Below are 25,898 nucleotides of genomic sequence, written 5' to 3'. Positions count from 1 at the left end.
AATGATTGTACAAGTCCTGTATTCAACTGAAAATCAGAAGTTCTATTATCAAGGAAAAATGAGAGAATGGGAATGTCCAACAAATGTTTGCAAAGATTCAAGCTGCAAATAAATTCTTTAGTTGGATATAATTATGATTGATACTTTTTTTCAATGACAACATTAATTTTACTACTAGGAAGTATATCCCCTATAAACCAATTACACATTATAAACATATCTTGCATTGCCTAGTTTTAAATAATATAATGCTGTATCACTTTTTCATCTTTTGGTTTTGGGTATTTAGATAGAAATCATCTGAATTATTTGCAATGTAACAATAAATCCATTATTTGTGGTTATTATAACTGGAGTATGTTCAATTAGCATGTGACCTCCAAAAAAAATTGGTAATTCATTAAAAAAAATCCCCAATTTGTTCATGATTCTCATGTAAATAACATTTCCCTGTCCTAACCCAAAGGACTATGATTTGAGTCTATTGCCTTAAAATCCAACAACTTCACATTAGCTATATCTTCCATCAAATTATAAACTTTATGAATATAATCTTTTCACATGTTAATACTATTCAGAATAACAAAAGTCATAATGTAACAGAAACTAAAGAATGTACTATTTACTACAGATGGTTTCCACATAGACTCATTTATTTAAAAATAAAAAATCATGAGATCTGTACTCTGTGCTAGAGAAGAAAGGGATTGGAATGCCTTTTCTCTCAGAACTAAAAACTCTTAAGAGAAGGTAAGAGCAAAAAAATAATATTTCAGTTGTTAATAAATATTTTAAAGAAAAATGTCACTAAAAGAATAAAGAGTAGTAATTTAAAATAAATAATAAATAAATAATAAAGAGTAGTAAATTTAAAAGAGTAGTATTTTAGATGTGTGCTTAGAAATGTTATCTCTGTTTGAATAAAGAATTGGATACTGGACTCGAGTTTAGACAATATATTTAAGTTAGAGAAACAGCTATCTGAGCTGTCAGGTATAGGTGTTATCCAAAATGCAGTACTGAATAAGATTACCTATGAATAAATATATATAAAAGAAGCAAAAAGCCCGATCTCTTTTGTTAATACAGGCTATTATAATATTTAGGAGTCATGAAAAGAAAAAGAAGCAACAAATGAAACAGATGGAGTACTTTGTGAGGTAGGAGCTATAAGAGAAAATAATGTCATGAGTGAGTGTAATATAAGAAACAATAAAATTGTATTAATTCTAACTAAAATATGTAAAATAAGGTCTTGCACAGTTGATTTCCTTTGTACAGAAAATGAAAGTTTGACACTAACAAAATTGAGCATTTGACTCTTGCGGAATGCTATTAAATAGCTTTATTCCCAGTCTAGGCAATTTATGATGCAATACTTAGATAAAAATTTGAAGTTTGATATGTGTTTAGTCATTCCAGTGGTGTGAAGATCTTTAGTAACTGTAGCATGGAGGATTTTGCACAATTTATTTCAAAGCCAAAGTCCCAATGTCTTCAAAATCAGCCACACTTAGATCCATCATACAAAGCTGCGGTTTGTGGTAATGGACAAGTGGAACAAGGAGAACAATGTGACTGTGGAAGTGCAGAGGTTAGTACCAATTTGGAAGAATATATAGCAGAATTACATGAAAAATTAGAAACAAATTTTTATAGTATAATGCTGGATTTTCCCTAATACATCAAAATCACTTTTATATTGTAATAAGCTGATGAATGCATTTATATATCAGTATATGGATTCAGTGGTTTGTAGATTATCCAAACAGGTGATTTTCAAGGTCATTAATTCTCTGAGTCATCCTAGGTTTTACTTTCCCGCTTGAGTGTGTTCTTCCTGAATACAGGCATACCTCAGAGATATTGTGGGTTTGGTTCCTGGCCACCACATTAAAGTGAATATCACAATAAATTTTGGTCTCCTGGTGCATATAAAAGTTATATGTTTATACTATCCCAAGTCAAGTAAGTGTGAAATAGAATTATGTCTAAAAAAGGAGGTTCGTATCTTAATTAAAAAATACTTTTTTTTTTGGTAAATACACTTGCTGATACATTTCTTTTTTTTTTTCCTTAAAAAATTCTAATGATCATATGAGCTTTCAGCAAGTCATAACCTTGCTTTAATGCTGATGGCTGCTGACTGATCAGGCTGGTGATTGTTGAAGGTTGGGGTGGCTGTGGCAATTTCTAAAATAAGACAACAATGAAGTTTCCTTCATTGATTGACTCTTTCAAGAACAGTTTCTCTGTAAGCATGTGATGGTGTTTGATGATGTTTTACTCACAGTAGAATTTCTTTCAAATTGGAGTCAATCCTCTCAAACCCTGCTGCTGTTTAATCAATTAAATTTATGTAATATTCTTTTTTATTATTTTTTATTAACATATAATGTGTTATTTGTTTCAGGGGTACAGGTCTGTGCTTCATCAGTCTTACACAATTCACAGTACTCACCATAGCCCATACCTTCCCCAATGTCCGTCAGCCAGCCACCCTATCAATCCCACCCACCTCCACTCCAGCAACCCTCAGTTTGTTTCCTGAGATTAAGAATCTCTTATGGTTTATCTCCCTCTCTGGTTTTGTCTTGTTTCATTTTTTCCTCCCTTCCCCTATGATCCTGTTTTGTTGCTCAAATTCCTCATATCAGTAAGATCATATGACATTTGTCTTTCTCTGTTTGACTTATTTCGCTTAGCAAAATACCCTCTAGTTCCATCCACATCATTGCAGATGGCAAGATTTCATTTTTTTTTGATGGCTGCATAATATTCCATTGTATATATATATACCACTTCTTCTTTATCCATTCATCTGTTGATGGACATCTAGGCTCTTTCCATAGTATGGCTATTGTGGACATTATTGCTATAAATATCAGGGTGCATGTGCCCCTTTGGATCACTACATTTGTATCTTTGGGGTAAATACCCAGTAGTGCAATTGCTGGGTCATAAGGTAGCTCTATTTTCAACTCTTTGAGGAATCTCCATACTGTTTTCCAGAGTGGCTGCACCAACTTGCATTCCCACCAACAGTGTCGGAGGGTTCCCTTTTCTCTGCATCCTTGCCAACATCTGCCATTTCCTGACTTGTTAATTTTAGCCATTCTGACTGGCGTGAGGTGGTATCTCATTGAGGTTTTGATTTGTATTTCCCTGATGCTGAGTGATGTTGAGCACTTTTTCATGTGTCTGTTGACCATTTGGATGTCTTCTTTGCAGAAATGTCTGTTCATGTCTTCTGCCCATTTCTTGATTGAATTATTTGTTCTCTGGGCATTGAGTTTCATAAGTTCTTTATAGATTTTGAATACTAGCCCTTTATTTGATATGTCATTTGCAAATATCTTCTCCCATTCTGTCAGTTGTCTTTTGGTTTTGTGGACTGTTTCTTTGCTGTGCAAAAGTTTTTTATCTTGATGAAGTCCCAATAGTTCATTTTTGCCCTTGCTTCCTTTGCCTTTGGCGATGTTTCTAGGAAGAAGTTGCTGTGGCTGAGGTTGAAGAGGTTGCTGCCTGTGTTCTCTTCAAGGATTTTGATGTATTCCTGTATCACATTTAGGTCTTTCTTCCATTTTGAACCTATTTTTGTGTGTGGTATAAGGAAATGGTCCAGTTTCATTCTTCTGCATGTAGCTGTCCAATTTTCCCAACACCATTTGTTGAAGAGCCTCTCTTTTTTTCCACTGGATATTCTTTCCTGTTTATGTAATATTCTAAATCTTTTGTCATTTGAACAATCTTCACAACGTCTTCAGTGGGAGTAGATTCCATCTCAAGAAACCACTTTCTTTGCTTATCCATCTGCAGCAACTCCTCAACTGTTAAGGTTTTATCATGAGATTTCAGTGATCCAGTCACATCTTCAGGCTTCACTTCCAATTCTAGTTTTCTTGGTATTTCCACCACCTCTATGGTTACTTCCTCCACTGAAGCCTTTACCCCCTCAAAGTTATTCATGAGGGTTGGAATCAACTTGTTACAAATTTCTGTTAATGCTTTCTAAATGCTTTTCATGGTACCTGGTATGGTGAGTCCTTTCCACAAAGTTTCAACATTTTTTGCTCAGGTCCATTAGAGAAATCACTATGTATTGCAATTATAACCTTATGAAATGTAAGTTGAAGTTACTTCTTGATCAATGGACTGCAGAAGGGATGTTGTGTTACCAATCATAAAAACAACATTAATCTCATTGTACATCTCTATCAGACCTCTTGGGTGACCAGGTGCATTGTCAATGAGCAGTAATATTTTGAAAAGATTCTTCTATTCTGAGCAATGTGTCTCAACAGTGGTCTTAAAATATTAACTAAACTTGGTGGAGCAAGATGGCAGAGGAGTAGGAGACCTGGATTTCGTCTGGTCTCAGGAATGAACTGGATAAGGATCAAACATTCTGAACAACTATGAACTCGACAGGAGATCGAAGAAAAGAATAGCAACAACTCTCTGAACAGAAAAGCAACCACTTTCTGAAAGGTAGGACATGCAGAGAAGTGAATCCGAGGCGATATTCGGGAGGTTAGACAGCAGGGGAGGGGGCCTCTGTCTGCTGCTTCTGACAAATGATAGAGCAGCAGAGCACAAAATTGGAACTTTTAGAAGTCGGCTCCGCTGAGGGACGTCACTCCAGTGGCTAAGCAGGGGGTGGAACCGTCGTGAGACAGTGTGGTCTCAGGACCCTCGGGGTCACAGAAAGACTGGGGGTGATGAGTGCGGCAGAGCTCCCAGGTATCGGAGCAGGAAAGCCAGCTTCAGAGACAGAGCAGAGGTGTGGGCTCTCAGCTCAGGGTTGCCATAAACTGTTATCTGTGGCACAGTCGGGCCACTGATCTTCCATCAGGGACCCAACAAGCGCAGATCGGGGGAGGCTTCCCTTCCTCCCCTGGGAGGAGTGGAGCAGGAGCGAAACACAGGAATCTGCTGGGTTTGGAGACTCCACACAGGGTCGTGTGCCAGAGATAGAAACTCTCGGTCACAGGCCAGGTGAGCACGGAGTGCAGCCAGAAACCGGGAAGACAGGAGTGATTGCTTTTCTCTGGGAACACACCGAGGAGTGGGGCCCTGAGTTCCTGGCTCTTCTGAGGCAGAGATTGGGAGGCCACCATTTTCCCTCTTCTCCTCCAAAGCTGTACAGAAAGCTTGCAGGGAACAAAAGCTCCTGAGAGCAAACCTGAGCAGATTACTTAGCCCAGACCCGCAAGGGTGGGGCAATTCCACCTCTGGCAAAGACATTTGGGAACCATGGCAACAGGTCCCTCTCCCAAAAGATCAGCAAGAACAGCCAGCCAAGACAAAATTTCCTGGATCAATGAGAATGGTAGAACTCCAGCACTAGAGGAATACTGCATATAGAATTCATGGCTTTTTTAACAATGATTCTTTAGTCTTTCAAAGTTAATTTTTTTTAAACTGCTTTTTTTTTAATTTTTCTTTTTCCCTTTTTCAACCAACATCTGATCAATCCTTTTTTTCTTCTTAACATAAATTGCATTATTTGTTTCAGAGGTACAGATCTGTGATTCAACAGTCTTGCACAATTCACAGTGCTCACCATAGCACATACAATCCCCAATGTCTATCACCCAGCCACCCCATCCCTCCCACCCCTCCCCGACTCCAGCAAACCTCAGTTTGTTTCCTGAGATTAAGAATTCCTCATATCAGTGAGGTCATATGATACATGTCTTTCTCTGATTGACTTATTTCACTCAGCATAACACCCTCCACTTCCATCCATGTTGTTGCAAGTGGCAAGATCTCATTCCTTTTATCAATCCCTTTTTTAAAAAACATTTTTAGTTTTCATTTTTAGAGTCATATTCTAACCTTTCATAGTAGTTACCCTTATTTTAGGCATATATCTATAAGTTGTTCTCTCTTTAAAATTTTGAGATACAGTTCCTTCTAACAGATCAAAATATACCCTAAATCTCTAGTGTATGGTTTTGTTCTAGTCACCTGCCTGATCACATTCTCTCCCTTTTTTTTAAAAATCCTCTTCTTTTTTCAAACAACTTCTCATCTTATCAATTCCTTTTATAAAATTTTTTATAATTTTCATCTTTACATTCATATTCCATCCCTTCATCATATTTACCCTTATTTTTGTACATATATAAGTTTTTCTTTCTTAAAATTTTGGGGGGCACTTTCTGCTAACAGACGAAAATACACCCAAAATATAGTGTGTGGCACTGATCTATGTACCAGCCTGATCATATTAGATAATATTCTGTTTTATTTTTGTTTTATTCTGTTTTTGTTTGTTTTTAACTTTTTGTTTGTTTTTATTTTTTTTTCTTTTTTCTTTCTTTCCCTTTCTTTTCCCCTGGTTTCAGGTCTATTCTGATTTGTTTAGAGTATATTTTGGGGGAACATTGTTACCCTGTTAGCATTTTGTTCTCTCATTCATCTATTCTCTGGACAAAATGACAAGACAGAAAAAAATCACCTCAACAAAAAGAATGAGAGGCAGTACCGACTGCCAGGGACTTACTCAATACAGACATAGTACGAACTAGAGTTCAGAATGATGATTTTAAAGATACTAGCTGGGCTTGAAAAAAGCATGGAAGTTATTGGAGAAACCCTTTCTGGAGAAATAAAAGAACTAAAATCTAACCAAGTCAAAATCAAAAAGATTATTAATGAGGTGCAATCAAAAATGGGGTCGCTAACTGCCAGGATAAATGAGACAGAAGAGAGAATTAGTGATGTAGAAGACCAAATGATGGAAAATAAAGAAGCTGCTAAAAAGAGAGATAAACAACTACAGGATCATGAAGGCAGAATTTGAGAGAGAAGCAACACCATGATGAAACAACATTAGAATAATTGGGATCCCAGAAGAAGAAGAAAGAGAGAGGGGGGCAGAAGGTATATTGGAGCAAATTATAGCAGAGAACTTGCCTAATTTGGGGAAGGAAACAGGCATCAAAATCCAGGAGGCACAGAGAATGCCTCTCAAAATCAATAAAAATAGGTCAACACCCCGACATCTAATAGTAAAACTTATGAGTCTCAGAAACAAAGAGAAAATCCTGAAAGCAGCTTGGGAGAAGAGATCTGTAACCTACAATGGTAGAAACATTAGATTGGCAACAGACCTATCCACAGAGACCTGGCAGGCCAGAAAGGATTGGCGTGATATCTTCAGAATTTGCAAACATGAAACCAGCCCTACAAGAAATATTGAAAGAGGTCCTCTAAGCAAAGAGAGAGCCTAAAAACAACATAGACCAGAAAGGAACACAGACAATATATGCTAACAGTCACCTTACAGGCAATATAATGGCACTAAAATCATATCTTTCAATAGTTACCCTGAATGTAAATGGGCTAAATGCCCCAATCAAAAGACACAGGCTATCAGATTGGATAAAAAAACAAGACTCATCAATAAGCTGTCAACAAGAGACTCATTTTAGAACCAAAGACACCCCCAGATTGAAAGTGAGGGGATGGAAAACCATTTACCATACTAATGGACATCAAAAGAAAGCTGGGGTGGCAATCATTATATCAGACAAATTAGATTTTAAACCAAAGACTGTAATAAGAGATGAGGAAGGACACTATATCCTACTAAAAGGGTTTATCCAACAAAAAGATCTAACAATTGTAAATATCTATTCCTCTAACATGGGAGCAGCCAATTGTATAAGGCAATTAATAACAAAAGCAAAGAAACACATCAACAACAATACAATAATAGTGGGGGACTTTAACATCCCCCTCACTGAAATAGACAGATCATCTAAGCAAAAGATCAATAAGGAAATAAAAGACTTTAAATGACACACTGGACCAAATGAACTTCACAGATGTATTAGAGCATTCCATCCTAAAACAACAGAATACACTTTCTTCTCTAGTGCTGTGGAACGTTCTCCAGAGTAGATCACATCATGGTCACAAATCAGGTCTCAACCAGTACCAAAAGATTGGGATCATTCTCTGCACATTATCAGACCATGATGCTTTGAAACTAGAACTCAATCACAAGAGGAAAGTCAGAAAGAACTCAAATACATGGAGGCTAAAGAGCATCCTACTAAAGAATGAATGGGTCAACCAGGAAATTAAAGAAGAATTAAAAAAATTCATGGAAACCAATGAAGATGAAACAACAACTGTTTAAAATCTTTGGGATACTGAAAGGGCAGTCCTAAGAGGAAAGTATATAACAATACAAGCCTTTCTCAAGAAACAAGAAAGTTCTTAAATACACAACCTAACCCTACACCTGAAGGAGCTGGAGAAAGAATAGCAAATAAAGTCTAAACTCAGCAGGAGAAGAGAAATAACAAAGATCAGAGCAGAAATCAATGAAATAGAAACCAAAAGAACAGTAGAACTGATCAACGAAACTAGGAGCTGATTCTTTGAAAGAATTAACAAGATTGATAAACCCCTGGCCAGAATTATCAAAAAGAAAAGAGAAATGACCCAAATCAATAAAATCATGAATGAAAGAGGAGAGATCACAACCAACACCAAAGAAATACAAACAATTTTAAGAACATATTATGAACAACTCTATGCCAGCAAATTAGATAACCCAGAAGAAATGGATGCATTCCTAGAGATATATCAACTACCAAAACTAAACCAGGAAGAAACACAAAACCTAAACAGACCTATAACCAAAAAGGAAATTGAAGCAGAGTCATCTAAAATCTCCCAACACACAAAAGCCCAGGGCCAGATGGCTTCCCAGGGGAATTCTACCAAACATTTAAAGAAGAATTAATACCTATTTTTCTGAAACTGATCCAAAAAATAGAAATGGAAGGAAAACTTCCAAACTCGTTTTATGAGGCCACCATTACCTTGATCCCCAAACCAGACAAAGACCCCATCAAAAAGGAGAATTACAGACCAATATCCCTGATGAACACGGATGCAAAAATTCTCACCAAAATACTAGCCAATAGGATCCAACAGTGCATTAAAAGGATTATTCTCCATGACCAAGTGGGATTTATCCCTGGGTTACAAGGTTGGTTCAACATCTGTAAATCAATCAACACGATACAATACATTAACAAAAGAACAGGAACCATATGATCCTCTCAATAGAAGCAGAAAAAGCATTTGACAAAGTACAGCATCCTTTCTTGATCAGAACTCTTCAGAGTATAGGGATAGATGGTACACACCTCAATATCAGAAAAGCCATCTATGAAAAACCCACAGTGAATATCATTCTCAATGGGGAAAAACTGAGAGCTTCCCCCATAAGGTCAGGAACGTGGCAGGGATGTCCATTATCACCACTGCTATTCAACATAGTATTAGAAGTCCTAGACACAGCAATCAGACAACAAAAAGAAATAAAAGGCATCCAAATCGGCAAAGAAGAAGTCAAACTCTCACTGTTTGCAGATGGTATGATACTTTATGTGGAAAACCCAAAAGACTCCACCCCAAAACTGCTAGAATTCATACAGGAATTCAGTAAAGTGGCAGGATAGAAAATCAATGCACAGAAATCAGTGGCATTCCTATACACCAACAACAAGACAGAAGAGAGAGAAATTAATGAGTTGAAACCATTTACAATTGCACCCAAAACCATAAGATATCTAGGAATAAATCTAACCAAAGGGACAAAGGATTTGTACTCAGAAAACTATAAAATACTCATGAAAGAAATTGAGGAAGACACAAAGAAATGGAAAAACGTTCCATGCTCATGGATTGGAAGAATATTGTGAAGATGTCAATGCTACCTAGAGCAATCTACACATTCAATGCAATCCCTATCAAAATACCATGAACTTTTTTCAAAGAAATGGAACAAATAATCCTAAAATTTGTATGGAAGCAGAAAAGACCCTGAATAGCCAGAGGAATGTTGAAAAAGAAAAGCAAAAAACTTTGCGCGGTGGCAGTATCGTAGCCAATGAGGTTTATCCGAGGCACGATTATTGCTAATTGAAAAAGGAAAGTAAAGCTGGTGGCATTACAATCCCGGACTTCCAGCTCTATTACAAAGCTGTCATCATCAAGACAGTATGGTACTGCACAAAAACAGACACATTGATCAATGGAACACAATAGAGAGCCTAGAAATGGACCCTCAACTCTATGGTCAATTAATCTTTGACAAAGCAGGAAAGAATGTCCAATGGAAAAAAGAGTCTCTTCAACAAATGGTGTTGGGAAAATTGGACAGCAACATGCAGAAAATGAAACTGGACCATTTCCTTACACCACACACATAAATAGACTCAAAATGGTTGAAAGACCTCAATGTGAGACAGGAGTCCACCAAAATCCTAAAGGAGAACACAGGCAGCAACCTCTTTGACCTCAGCCACAGCAACTTCTTCCTAGAAACATCACCAAAGGCAAGGGAAGCAAGGGCAAAAATGAACTATTGAGATTTCATCAAGATAAAAAGCTTTGGCTCAGCAAAAAAAACAGTCCACAAAACCAAAAGACAACCAACAGAATGGGAGAAGATATTTGCAAATGACATATCAGTTAAAGGGCTAGTAGCCAAAATCTATAAAGAACTTATGAAACTCAACACCCAAAGAACAAATAATCCAATCAAGAAATGGACAGAAGACATGAACAGAGATTTTTCCAAAGAAGACATCCAAAGAGCCAACAGACACCTGAAAAAGTGCTCAACATTGCTTGGTATCAGGGAAATCCAAATCAAAACCTCAATGAGGTATCACCTCACAAGTGTCAGAATGGCTAAAATTAACAAGTCAGGAAAGAACAGATGTTGGCGGGGATGCGGAGAAAGGGGAGCCCTCTTACACTGTTGGTGGGAATGCAAGCTGGTGCAACCACTCTGGAAAACAGTATGGAGGTTCCCCAAAAAGTTGAAAATAGAGATATCATACAATCCAGCTACTGTAGTACTGTGTATTTACCCCAAAGATACAAATGTAGGGATCTGAAGTTTTACATGCACCTGATAGCAGCAATGTCCACAATAGCCAAACTGTGAAAGAGCCAAGATGTCCATCAACAGATGAATGGATAAAGAAGAAGTGGTATATATATATACAATGGAATATTATGCAGCCATCGAAAGGAATGAGATCTTGCCATTTGCAACGACGTGGATGGAACTGGAGGATATTTTACTGAGCGAAGTAAGTCAATCAGTCAAAGGCATATATCATATGACCTCACTGATATGAGGAATTCTTAATCTCAGGAAACGAACTGAGGGTTGTTGGAGTGGGGGCAGGGGTGGGAGGATTGGGGTGGCTGGGTGATAGACATTGGTGAGGGTATGTGCTGTGGTGAGTGTTGTGGATTGTGCAAGACTGTTTGAATCACAGATCTGTACTTCTGAAACAAATAATACATTATATGTTAAAAAAAAAAGAAGAAGAAGAAGATAGGAGGAGGGGAAGAATGAAAGGGGAGAAATCGGAGGGGGACATGAACCATGAGAGACGATGGACTCTGAAAAACAAACTGAGGGTTCTAGAGGGGAGGGGGTGGGGGGATGGGTTAGCCTGGTGATGGGCATGGAGCGCTGGGTGTTATACACAAACAATGAATCATGGAACACTGCATCAAAAACTAATGATGTAATGTATGGTGATTAACATAACAATAAAAAATTAAAAAATATATTAACTAATCTTTGTTGTAAACAGATGTGCTGTCATCCAGACTTTGCATTTATAGGGCTCAGGCAGAATAGATTTGGCACAATTTTTAAGGGCCCTAGAATTTTTGAAATGGAAAATTGGTATTAACTTCAACTAAAAGTGACCAACTGCATTAATCCCCAACAAGAGAGTTAGCCTGTCCTTTGAAACTTTGAATCCAGACATTACCTTCTTTGCCCTACCTATGAAAGTGCTAGGTAACATCTTTCAATGGAAGGGTGTTTTATCTACGTTGAAAACCTGTTGTTTAGTGTAGCCACCTTCATTAATTATCTTAGTCTATATTCTAGATAACTTGTTACAGCTTCTACATCAACACTTGTTACTTAACTATGCTTTCTTATGTGGTGGATATAGCTTCTTTCTTTAACCCTCATGAACCAGCCTCTGCCAGCTGCAGGGTCTTCTGCAGCCTCCTCACCTCTCTCAACCTTCATAGAATTGAAAAGAATTAGGGCTTTGCTCTGGATGAGGCTTTGGCTTAAGGGAATGTTATGATTGGTTTGATCTTCTATCCAGACCACTAAATCTTTCTCCACATCCTCAATAAGGCCATTTTGCTTTCTTATCATTCAGCTGTCACTGAGCAGTATTTTTAATTTCCTTCAAGAACTTTTCCTTTGCATTCAAAACTTGGCTAACTTTTTGGTGTAAGAGTCCTGGCGTTTGGTCTGTCTCAGCTTTCAACATGCTTTCCTCATTAAGTTTAATAATTTCTAGCTTTTGACTTAAAGTGAGAAACATGAGACTGTTCCTTTAACTTGAATACTTAGAGGTCATTTTAGGGTTATTAATTGGCCTTATTTCAATGTTGTTGTGTCTTAGGGAATAAGGAGGCCTGAGAAGAGGGAGAGAGAGGAACAACTCAACAGTGGAACAGTCAGAGCATACACAATTAAGTTTATTGTCTTATATGGGCATGGTTCATGACAATCCCCAAAATTGCAATAATAACATCAAAAATCGCTGAAAACAGATCACCATAACAAATAGAATAATGATGAAAAAGTTTGAAATACTTCAAGAATTACCAAAATGTGACACAGAGACTGTTTGAAAAATGACACTGTTAGATTTGCTTAACGTAGGGTTGCCACCTTCAATTTGTACAAAATGTAATATCTGCAAAATGCAATGAAGTGAAGCACAATAAAATAAGGTATGCCCATATTTCTTCCAATCCTAAGTTCTGCTGGCATTCAGGAAAATAAATATATAAAGTTTTCACAAGTCGACAAGAAAATGAGGTATATTTGTGGCTTTGACTATTTTAATACAGTTCAGTATTTAAGTAAAAAATACTTGGACCACACATAATCAATAAAAGCATATTTTCTAACCCACAAAAGTTTTATATAAAGCTGCTGGATTAGAGGGAGGTGGAAGAGTTGAGATAAAAGGAATGCAATAAGGCAGAGAGATCCTGAGACTTATAATGGGCATATGGATGTGAGAAAATCAAGAGAAGAAAGGACTTCAGTGTTCCCTACAGTAGTAGCTAAAGTCATACATGTGTTCCTGCCCCAATATGAAAGTGAGCTTTTAGATACCTAGTTGGATGATTTGTTTTTAAGAAATTATTTCTCAGTAACAACTTGTCTTTTCTTATTTGGGTCTAAATGGAAACTCTGAAAATTTCTAGTAAAAATTCACAGTTGTGTATGTTAGCTCTATTAACTATCATATAATTGAGCCAGTCCCTGTGATATAACTTTCTTCTTTGGAATCCCATATAGATAGCAATAACAATGACATTGATTAGGTAGAATAGTTCTGGAAAATACTGCAAATTTAGTTTACCCTAGTAAGTATTATGCTATAATTCATATTAAAATTAGTGAAATTCATGATTTATTTTTGTGTAACTTACTGAGAATTTTGTCCAATTAACCCTATTCCAAATCCTGGGGAACTTAAAAAGTAAGTGTGTGTGTGTGTGTGTGTGTGTGTGTGTGTGTGTGTGTGTGTAAGCATTGTTTCTATAGACTTCTCTTTTCTTATCTGTTGCTTTTATTAAGCATAATAATTGAATTTTTAAAAACAAAATCACTGGTCATGGATGGGATCATAGCATTAACCAAGGCATAATAAGATATAGATAAAGATATAAAGGTGATAATTTCCATCATGTTTAGAAATATTATTTTCTAGCTCTTTGTCTTTAGAGAATTAAAAGTAAAGTAAACTTTGGACATCCTATAAATGTTACAGACTTATTAAAACATAATAGATTCATAAGAGTTGATTAGGAATTAGCCACTATAATGAAACTGATAAATCATAGTTTCTGTTTATTTTATGTCTTGTATTTAACTATCTCTTTGTCTACAAGCACCAGAGAGCTTGATGTCTTGCCTTTGGTGGACTCCAGGGTTTCAGAAAATCCTACTACCAATATAATCAAACCTACTCTAGGGATATACAGTACAGCATAGAGTTGTAACTCATAAATATAAATATAAAATATTTATATTTTATTTTTATAAATATTTATATAAATATAAATTTATTTATATATAAATAAACATAAATATCTGTTATGTAAATGAATAAGTGGCTTTACTTTTTATGTTTGCCATGTGAATTAAGCATCTATCTGTATATTATATAATATACTCTTATCATTAAAATATCTATCTAATGCAAGTAAAAGTTGGAAGATACTTCAGAGCATTTGATTTGCCTTTCAGGATTGTGATGCTAAGTCAAATTCATGCTGTAATCCTGCCACATGCGCGCTAAAACCTGGCTCAATTTGTGATACTGGTAAATGCTGTACAGATTGTCAAGTAAGAGCCTTCTTAATTTTCTATATTACCTACATGAACAAAGTCATCTTTTTTATAATATTTATACATTCACATTCTGCTTTATTCAATGTCATTTACTTCATCCCATCAGTATTCAGCAAAAGGAGAAATATGTAGGCCTCCCACTGATGAATGTGATCTCCCTGAATATTGCAATGGATCATCTGCAACATGTCAAGATAACTTTTTTGTTCAGAATGGGCATCCATGTGGAGAGAATCAATGGCTCTGTCTGAATGGAAGTTGTATAAGTGGGATAAAACAATGTACAGATGTATTTGGTGAAGGTATTTATTATAATTTGATTTCTTATATATGTATTTTTCTGGAAACTAAAAAAATAGATATTGATACATAATTGTGATTTAAAAAAATAATGGGATTTTTTAGTATAAATATTTTAAAGGATTACAGAAAGAGATAAGGAATACTGTAAGAAAAAAATCAGATAAGTTGTCTGGAATTAAAGTTATGAATTGTTTCCACAAAATAATAAAGGGAAACATTCAAAGTCCATGGGATCTTCATTTGAGAAGAAAGAAAGCAGACTGAGCATAAGTTACACTTCCCTCTCTCACTCCATATCCACAGTTTTCTTAGTAAATATAAAATAAATACATATGGCTATGAACATTAAAGGCCAAAGTTGGCATATGAGTACAATTTAAATCACACATGCAGATACACATGGCCAGATACATGCATTCACACCTAGGAACTACAAGAATAGCTTATGAAAATCCCAAAAAGGGGTCATGAAGATCCAGTAACTCTGAAACCATTGAAAGATGATGTGCACCGAGGTTGAAAACAAAAAGGAAAACCATGGTACAAAATATACACAGAATCATTTGCTGAAGAAAATGGAGACAACAGCAGTGGCAGCAGCATGTCATGTCTATATCAGAAGAAGCAAGAACAATTGACAGGGAAAATATGCAGGATACTCATGTAAATAGCCAGGTGGGTCAACCTTTTCTCAATGGTAACAGGTAAATGCCTACTCTAATTTCTGTGTAAAAAGGTCTTGCAAAGTGATTATCCACTCCCAAAATAAACATACAATAACTACTGGTTCCAAGAAAGGCAACACAAAGATACAAGGAAAGAAACTTATAAAAATGGTAAAGTGCTCTCCCAAGGAACTGGGTGATTTGAACCACAAAGGAAATTTTGAAGAAAGGTATCTCTATCTCTCCATCTCTCTATCTCTTTATTATCTATCTATCTATCATCTATCTATCTATCTATCATCTATCTATCTATCTGTCTGTCTATCTATCTATCTATCCATTATCTATCTATCATCTATCTATCTATATCATCTATCATCTATCAATCATCTATCATCTATCATCTATCATCTCTCTATCATCTATCTTTACCTATCTTTTATCTATATCATCTCTATCTTTTCATCTACATCATCTACCTATCTATATCTATACATATATATAGATAAATAGAGAAAGGGAAAGAAAGAGAAAGAGAAAGGAAAAGAAAATCTTGATTTTAAAGGTATACTGGTTAAAATGTAAAAATAAGCATATTGGTTAGATCATTGGAAAGGTAGAACTTCTGTTTAAGCTAGCGGGTAGAATTGCAAATTTCACCCAGCGTTAAATAGGTAGATGCCAAAAAAAAAAAAAGTATATGAAAGCATACATTTGAACTCCTATAATTTGCTTTTCAAATTTATTTCTGTAAGAATTGATTGTGAATGATGTCCAAAAGAAGGGAGACTAAACCAGGAGATAGAAGAATTAAGCAAGAAGAAATAATCATCATAGAAATTAGCAAAATTTCTATGAAATTCTAGAAAATAGCTAATTTTCACAGAAATTAGCAAAAGATTGACTAAGATATATATCTCTTAAAATATACGTTTTAAAATATAAAGAATAGTATGAAATGGAGTTATTAATATGTTAAAATGTTAATCCCTAGATGAATAAAAATAGAAAAAAATAGTTTCACCAAGAAAAAAAACAAACAAGCCTGAAACAAAACTCAATCATTCCAATAAAATGTAGCCAAAAGCAAAAATAAAAATTGGCAGAAGTCAAGTATTCATTTTATAATTTAAGACAGCTACAAAAAAATAATAAAATAATGTGAAACTATAAGCTCATAAGGGAGAAAAACAAAAACAATAACAATACTTGATTAATTCCAAAGAAGACAAGAACAAAGTTAAAAAAAAGGACATAGACTAGGACAATAAATTCTAAGACAGCTTATTTACATTTAAATATTTTGCAATTACATTAAATATAACACCTGTATTAAATATTAGGTTTAGGGAAAGGATGCAGCAAGTAGTGAGAAAATAATTGGAAAAATTAAGATACATTTTATTGATGATATTTTAAAAGGTACTAGACTATAATGAAACCAAAAACAGCTAATTGTTTAAATTATGACAGGAGAGAAAGTTTGCATATTTTAGGGGACCACTGTTAGCCAGTTTTTTTCCTAGAGACATTTGGAATCTTGAAGTTGAAGATCAGGCTTGGATTAGGCAGATATCTTCTATTAGAAAAAAAAATAGAAAAATTTAGCAGTTGAAATTTAAGGGGACCGTCAAAACCATAGAAAATTTTTTCCATGAGGCATTTTTGGAGCTCTGAAGCTGCTCAGCAATTTGGTCAATTAGGTTAAAAACATTAAAAAGGCATTATGAATTTCCCTATAGTCACAAGGTAATCAAAGACCAAATGGTAGAAGAAGCTTGCCACCAGAAAACCTTAATCTTCTAAAAGATTTCACTACATTTTGAAGTGCCTATGTTAGGAGGCTAGGAAGCTGTTCTGAGATTCTCTAAATCCCAAGAATTTATCTCAGGCAGACTTACAGTGAAAACAAATATTGACAAGGCTATCAATCAGTAGCTTACAAGGGTCACACCCAAGATAATGAGGCAGATCCAGAATAAGACTGTACATCAGCCCTGGCCTATTTCATTGCCTGATTAGATTTCAGTGATCACTACCTCACTCAATCTGCCTAACTCAGGAAAGAGTCATTAAAAAGATAAAATAGAGAATGGAAAGTAGCAATATTTAAAGAGATAAGAACCAATACTTTTTGAAATGAAAGTTAATCCCACAAATTCAAGAGGCTCTAAGAATCTTAAGAATGTCTTTTTTTTATCCTAAAGATTTTATTTATCTATTTGTCAGAGAGAGAGAGAGGGAAAGACAGAGAGCAAGCAGAAGCAGGGGGAGTGGCAGGCAGAGGGAGAAGCAGGCTCCTCGCATAGCAAGGAGCCCGATGGGGGACTCGATCCCAGTACCCTGGGATCATGACCTGAGCCAAAGGCAGCCGCTTAACTGACTGAGCCACTCAGGTGTCCCAAGAAGAATGTCTTTAAAGAAAAAAACACATAAAGACATCCTAGCAAAACTACTACAAAAAGATCTAAAACTGTAAAACTTTTAGAGGAAAACATAGGCATAAATCTTAAGTGACCTTGGATTAGGCAATGTTCTCTTAGATAAGATACCCAAAGCATAGGTGATAAAAGAAAAAGGAATCGTCTGGACTTCAAAAATTTAAAGAACTTTTGTTCTTCAAAGAAAATCACCAAAAATGTAAAAAGATAGCTCAAGGAATGGGAGAATATATTTGCAAACTCATATTTTTAATAATGGACATATACAGAATACATAAGAAACATTCAACTCAACAATAAAAAGATAATGTAGTTTAACAAAAAGGAAAAAATGAGTAGGCATTTCTGAAAAAAAAAAGACATAGAGAATGGCAAATCACATGAAAGATGCTCAACATCATTGGGCATTAAGGGAATGCAAATTAAGACCACAACATGATACTTGTTCACATTCACTAGGATAGCTATAATTAAAAGACAATAGCAATTTTTGTGAGGATATGGCAAGATCTGAACTCGTGTCTTGCTAGATATAAAATGGTACAACTGCTTTAGAAAGCAATTTGGAAGTTCCTCAAAATGTTGAACATAGCAGTTTAACCCTTGGTATATATACCTAAGAGAACTGAAAACATGTCCCCACAAAACCTTAAATACAAATGTTCATCATACCATTATTCATAATAGCCAAAATGTAGAAACAACCCAAATGTCCATCAACTGATGCATGAGTGAACAAAATGCAGATTATTTAGTTAATAAAAATGAATGAAGTCATGATTTTTGCTAAATGTGAATAAATTTTGAAAACCTATGCTAAGTTAAGAAAGCCAGTCACAAAAGACCACCGATTCTGATTCCATTCATATTTAGCTTACAAAACAGGCAAATGTATAAAGACAGAAAGTAAATTAATAGTTGCCTGACACTAGGGGTGGGAGGGAGAAGATGTATGTGATTGTGTGTGTGTTGTTTGACATATATACATTTTAATATTATAACATATTGATGATCATCTTTACTGCCCCAACTTAATACTCTTGGATGCACTGCAATGCAGTATCTGCTAAAAATTAAGTGTTTGTTTAGCTGGCTGGTTGGTTGTTTTTAAACCTAAAAGTGTGAATGTTTCTCATGCTCTCAGTCATTTTTCTCTACCTGGCCAATCTTATGCTATTTTAATTTCTCTCCCTTTATAATTATTTTAATATCTCAAAGATAAGTCATCTTAGCCTTTTGTATCTTCTTCATACATCTTGACATGGCTCTCTTCCATATAAACTTAAGAACCAAATTAAAAAATTAACTCATACATTAATTTTAGTTGAATTGATATCCATGTTATTCTGTGGATGACCTAATGAGTGTGAAGTGGTATCTTGTGGTTTTGATTTGCATTTACCTGAAGACTAATGATGAACATCTTTCCATGTGCTTATTGACCATTGTATTTCTTGTTTGGAGAGATATCTATTTACATCCTTCAGCTATTTTTTTTAAATTGGGTTGTCTTTTTTATTATTGAGTTGTAATAGTTCTTTATATAATCTGTATTCAGTTTATTGTTAAAATCATGTTTTGCAAGTCTTTTATTTCATTGTGTAGATTATGTCATCACTTTCCTGATAGCCACCTTTGAAGTGCAAAGTTTTAATTCTGATGAGGTTCAAATTATCTATTTTTGTATGTGTCTGCTTGTGATTTTGGTGTTATAAACAAGAAAGCATTGCTTAATCCAAGGTCCTGATTTACTCCCCTACCCTTTTTTTTTCTGGGAGTTTTATATGTTTTCCTCTTAAATTTGGGTTTAAAATCCATTTTGAGTTAATTTTGTATATGGTGTGAAAAATGGTTCCAAATTAATTCTTTAGCATGTGGATACCCAATTGTCCCAGCATCACTGTTGAAAAGATGATTATTCCCCCATTAATTGACTTGGCATCTCTGCTGAAAAAAATCACTTGATTGCAAAAGTAAAGGCTTATTTCTGGACCATCAATTCTACTCCATTGATCTACACATGTATATGCTTATGTCAGTAGCATACTGTCTTGATTACGATAGCTTTGTAGTTTAGAAATCAGGAATGTGAGCAATCCAACTTTTTTTTTCTTTTAAGATTATTTTGGCTATCCTAGGTCTCTTGCATTTCTTGAATTTCAAAATCAACTTGTCAATTTCTGCAAAAAGTCAGCTGTGGAATTTTATAGTAATTTTGTGTTGAATTTGTACATCAATTTGAGGTGTAATGTTATATCAACTATATTGTTTCCAATCCATAAAAATGAGATGTCTTTCCAATATTTGTATCTTTTTTTTTTGTAAAAAAGTCTTCTTTATTGAGAGCAGCGGGTGTTAAAAACAAAACAAAACAAACGAACAACAACAACAATAAAGGTGTGAGGCAGGGGTGGCCCACCCTCCCCACCTTCTCCAGGGTCCACCCCTCCCTCCCATGCCCCCCACCCCAGGCTGCAAGTACATACAAAAGCCGCCCATGGTGCATACAAAAAGGGCGGGTTATATCATGTCAAAAGCTCCTGAAAACTCCTTCATCTGCCAGGCACTTAGGATGAGAAAAGGAGAGAAGGGTGGGGAGGAGGCATGGGTCTGGGTCAGCGTGCACAAGTCCATGGGGTGAGGATTCACTGGCGCATCCTCCGTAATCCTGGTGCAGACCCTAAAGTGGGCCCCAGGGACCAGAACTATCTAGAAACTTGAGTATATTAAGGAACTCCCCTCAGACCCAGCTCATCTCCAGCCTGGCCCTCCCTAGGCCAACTTGGCAGGTGAGTGGCAGAACTGGACCTGGTCAATGGGAGGAGACCCAGGCCAGAAATTGGGGTTACCTGAGGCACCCACACTGTCCCTGATGGGGGAAGGGGTGGCAGAGAATGCTGTCCAGCTCAAGGCCCTAGTCACTTAGTCTGGGTCTGAATCTGCCTGCCCAAGGGCTGAGGATGGGGAAGAGGAGGAAAGCCCAGGCCCGGCCCAGACCTAAATAGTGCCTGTGTTCCCAGGGCAGGGCCCCTAGGGCCAAGGAGGACAGGGATCTTGCCCATCATGCTGTGGGCACCCCTGAAGAAGTCCTCCTCTGCCCACGCCATCCTGAGGCACAGCGTGCCTGGGCTCCTTCCTCACGGCTTACTGTCTGCGGGGTTGTCTCCCAAGGTGTTGGCAATCTCGCTGAAGGAGGGCCGGTCCTTGGGGCTGAGGGCCTGGCAGCGTTGCATCAGCGGGTACAGCTTGGATCTTATTTAGTTAATTTTAACTAAATGTTTTATAGTTTTGTAATTATCAGTATACAAGCTCTATACTTCTTTTGTTAAATATATTTCTTGATATTCTTTTTGATGCTATTATAAATAGGATTTTTTTTCAAATTTCATTGTTCATTACTAGTGTATAGACATCAATTGATTTTGAGTATTGAACCTTTATCCTGCAACCTTGCTAAAATTCTTTATTAGTTCTAGTAAGTATTTTTAGTGGATTCCCAGAATTTCTATATATCAGAAAAATGTCATAGGAAATGGATATATTTTAATTTCTTAATTTATAATCTAAATGCCTTTTGGGTTTTCTTCTTGGCTATTTTTCCTGATTAGTACTTCCAGTACAATATTGAGTGTAAGTACTCAGAGCATATATTCTGACTTGTTCACTATCTTAAGGGTTGAGCATTGGGTTTTTCATTATTAAGGATGATGTTAGGTATGGTTTTTCATAATCCTCTTTATTAGGTTAAGGAAGTTCCACTTGTTACCCACTTTTTAAGTTTTTTTTTTAATCAAGAGTTAAATGCTAGGTTTTCCTGTCCTCTTCTGTGTTTATTGGAATGATCATATTTTTTGTCTTTCAGTTTATTGATAGAGTACCATTAAACATTAATTTCCAGCCTTGCATTTTGGGAAAAAAATAGTACTTGGTCATGGCGTATTATTATTATTTTTTTTATATTGATGGATTATTGGTGTATACTTGAAATTTTTTTTGTGAAAAAATATACATGACATAAAATCATTTTTACCATTTTTAAGTGTACAATTCAGTGTCATTAAGTGTATTCACGTTACTTTACAAACATCACCATCATCCATCCCCAGAAATTTTTTCAATTTTCCAAACTGAAACTCCATATCCATTAAAGTTAACTTCACTGTTGATTTTCATGTACAAATGTTTTTAAAATTTTGATCTATATTTTCTTTTGTTGCTTGTGCTTTTTGGCATCATATCCAAGAAATAATTGCCAAATCCAATGTCAAAAAATTTTCCCCTATATTTTCTTCTAAGAGTTTTATAGTTTTTACTATAGTGCATAGATTAGTTGAATCACTATGCTGTATACCTGAAACTAATGTAACACTGTGTGTCAACTATACACAAATAAAAAAGATTTTAAAGTTTTTATTTACATTCCAGTTAGTTAACATACAGAGTAATATTAGTTTCAGGTGTACAATTTAGTGATTCAACATTTACATGCAACACCCAGTGCTCATCTAAATAAGTGTGCTCCTTAATCTCCATCATTTTCTAAAAAGAGTTTTATAATTGTAGCTGTTACATTTATGCATCTAATCCATTTTGTGTTAATTTTAGGGTATCATGTAAGTAAGGGTTTAACTTCATTCTTTTGCATGTGTATATCCAGTTTTCTTAACACCAATTGTTGAAAAGTCTGTCCTTTCCAACTGAATGTTATGGGTACCCTTATCAAAAATTATTAGACATAGATGGAAGGATTTACTTCTGGGGTCTCTATTTTATTCTATTGGTGTATGTATCTGTCTTTATGCTAGCATGCCAATTTACATTGTTTTGAATACTGTAGCTATTGTGGTAAGTTTTGAAATCAGGAAGTATGAGATCTTCAAGTTTGTTCTCCATTTTCAAGGTTAGCTTTTCTATTTGAGGCCCTTGAGATTCCATACAGATTTTAGGATGGATTTTTCTATTGCTGTAGAGACATGTTGGTATTTTGATAAGGTTTGCTTTGGAGCTGTCGATCACTTTGGGTGATATTGCCATATTAATAGTTTGTCTTCCAAGCCATAAACATGGGATAACTTTCCATTTTTTGGTGTGTTTTCTTTAATTTTCTTTGGCAACATTTTGTGGGTTTCATTTTACAAATTTTATTACTCTGGTTAATTTTACTTATAAGTATTTTTTCATTTTGATACATTGGTAAATAAAACTGTTTACTTAATTTCTTTTTGGAACTTTCCATTGCTAATGTATAAAAATACAATTGATTTTCATGTGTTAATTTTGTATCCTGAAACTTTGCTGAATTTATTAGTTGTATGTGTGTGTATGTGTATGTGTATGTGTATGTGTGTAAAATCCTTAGGGTTTTCTATATATATGAAATCATGGCAACTGTGAACAGAGATAATTTTACTTTTTCTGTTCCAATTTAGGTGCCTATTATTTTTTTTACTTGTCTCTTGCTCTAGACTAGGACTTCTACTACATTAAATAAGTGACAAAATCTTACATCCTTGTATTGCTCCTTGTCATTAGAGGAAAAGGTTTCAATTTTTCACCATTGAGTATTACATTAATTGTGTTTTTTATAGATGGTCTTTGTTATATTGAAGGGCTTTCCTTCTAGTTAGTTCAGTGTTTTTATCATTAAAATGTATTGAAATTTTCATATAATTTTTTCTGCATCATTTGACATGATCATGTGTTTTCCACCCTTTATTCTTCTATTTTGGTGTATAACATTGATTTTTTTTTGTATATTGAATCATCCTTGTATTGCAGGAATAAATCTCACTTGATAAATGAAATATAATGCTTTATTTTTTATTTTTAAAAATTTGTTTAAAAAGGTTTTATTTATTTATTTGAGAGGGAGGGAGAGACCACAAGCAGGGGGCAGTTGGCAGAGGGAGAGGGAAAAGCAGGCTCCCTGACATGGGGCTTGATCCCAGGACCCTGGTATCAAGACCAGAGCCGAAGGCAGACATTTAACCAACTGAGCCACCCAGGACCCTGAAGTATAATGCTTCTAATATGCTTTAGAATGCAGTTTACTACCATTTTGTTGAGATTTTTAAAATCACTATCCATAAAGGATCTTAATCTGTAGATTTTTTAAAAAAGTTTTTATTTAAATTTCAGTTAGTTAACACAGTGTAATATATTAGTTTCAGGTGTACAATATGGTGACTCAACATGTCCATGCAACAACCAGTGCTCATCACAGCAAGTGTGCTCCTTAATCCCCATCACTTATTTACCCCATCCACCTACTCACCTCCCATCTGGTAGTCATCAGTTTGTTTTCTATAGTTAAGAGTCTTCTTCTTTGTTTTATTTTCTTCCCCCACCCCCCATGTTCATTTGTTTTGTTTCTTAAATTCTGTAGATTTTTTGAAATTTTTATGTCTATATTTGTGAGAGATATTGTTCTAATCTTTTTTCTTTTTTAAAATGGCTGAGTTGTTGTTTAATAAGTCGCACTGAATGATGCAAAAGCAGTCCTTACTCATATTTTTGGGAACTCTGTAACATATTGTATTTTCTGAAAATTTTGCAGAATTTACCAATGAAGTCATCAGCACTCAGCCTTTTCATTGAGGGAAATTTCCTGATTAATAATTCAAATTTGTCAGCTTTGTTGATCTTTTCAAAGAACAAGATTTTGGTTTCGTTAATTTTCTCTGTCACTTGTCTATTTTTTATTTTATTGTTTTTTTGCTATAATCTCTATTATTTCTTTTCTTCTGTTTGTTTTATGTTTAGAATTATTTTTTTGGTATCTTAAGATGGAAATCTAGGTTGTTATTTTGAAATATTTCCTATTTTAAACATTTACTGATATCAGTTTCTAAATACTGCTTTCAATGTTTCTCATAAATTTTTCTATGTCATGTTTTTATTCTTTTTCATTTTAAAGTATTTTCTAATTTCCCATGAGATTTTTATCTTTGGTTCTTTGGTTATTTAGGAGCGTGTTTTTTCATTCTCATATTTTTTTTGAAGTCTTGCATCATATTTTATTGTAGAAAAAAATAGAACTTGAAACCTTCAGAAATGAACTCCTTCATATTTCCATCACCAAATAATTACCTCCTCCCTTGAAGCTACCAGGGGCCTTTCTCCCTTGGATGATTCCCCACTTGTCTTCTTTTTTTAATTTAATTTTTAATTGTTATGTTAATCATGATACATTACATCATTAGTTTTTAATGTAGTGTTCCATGATTCATTGTGTATAAAACCCAGGGCTCCATGCAATACGTGCTCTCTTTAATAACCATCACCAGGCTAACCCATCCTCCCAGCCCCCTCCCCTCTAGAACCCTCAGTTTGTTTGTCAGAGTCCATCGTCTCTCATGGTTCGTCTCCCTCTCCAATTCCCCCCCTTCATTCTTCCCCTCTTGCCATCTTCTTCATCCTCTTTTTTTTTTTTAAGATTTTATTTATTTATTTGAGAAAGAGAAAATGAGAGACAGAGAGCACGAGAGGGAAGAGGGTCAGAGGGAAAAGCAGACTCCCCGATGAGCAGTGAGCCTGATGTGGGACTCGATCCCTGGACTCCAGGATCCTAACCTGAGCCAAGGCAGTTGCTTAACAACTGAGCCACCCAGGCGCCCATCCTCTTTTTTTTTTTTTATTTTAACATATATTGTATTATTAGTTTCAGAGGTACAGATCTGTGATTCAACAGTCTTGCACAATCCACAGTGCTCTCCATAGCACGTATCCTTCCCAGTGTCTATCACCCAGCCACCCCATCCCTCCCACCCCCCTCCAATCCAGCAACCCTCAGTTTTTTCCTGAAATTAAGAATTCCTCCTATCAGTGAGGTCACACGATACATGACTTTCTCTGATTGACTTATTTTGCTCAGCATAACACCCTCCAGTTCCATCCATGTCGTTGCAAATGGCAAGATCTCATTCCTTTCGATGGCTGCATAATATTCCATTATATATATATATACCACCTCTTTCTTTATCCATTCATCTGTTGATGGACATCTTGGCTCATTTACAGTTTGCCTAT

General features: G+C 35.4%; 1 protein-coding gene and 1 pseudogene across 5 annotated transcripts in view; both read left to right on the top strand.

Annotated features, from left to right (window-relative positions):
* ADAM2 (ADAM metallopeptidase domain 2) overlaps nucleotides 1-25,898 on the top strand; it is a 168,389-nt gene that overhangs the window by 93,171 nt on the left and 49,320 nt on the right. For all 5 annotated transcript variants that reach the window (XR_003520892.1, XM_027599509.1, XM_027599510.1 and 2 more), the window contains 3 exons: nucleotides 1,414-1,594; nucleotides 14,357-14,455; nucleotides 14,568-14,763. Coding sequence is in view for 4 of the 5 variants with exons in the window: in XM_027599509.1 (XP_027455310.1) it covers nucleotides 1,414-1,594; nucleotides 14,357-14,455; nucleotides 14,568-14,763 (476 nt within the window). In the remaining variant the exon portion in view is untranslated. The remainder of the gene's footprint in view (nucleotides 1-1,413; nucleotides 1,595-14,356; nucleotides 14,456-14,567; nucleotides 14,764-25,898) is intronic.
* LOC113926010 lies at nucleotides 9,894-10,026 on the top strand (annotated as a pseudogene).

The sequence above is a fragment of the Zalophus californianus genome, chromosome 2, assembly GCF_009762305.2.
Source record: "Zalophus californianus isolate mZalCal1 chromosome 2, mZalCal1.pri.v2, whole genome shotgun sequence".
Lineage (NCBI taxonomy): Eukaryota > Metazoa > Chordata > Mammalia > Carnivora > Otariidae > Zalophus > Zalophus californianus.
This window is presented reverse-complemented; position numbering and strand designations above follow the sequence as displayed.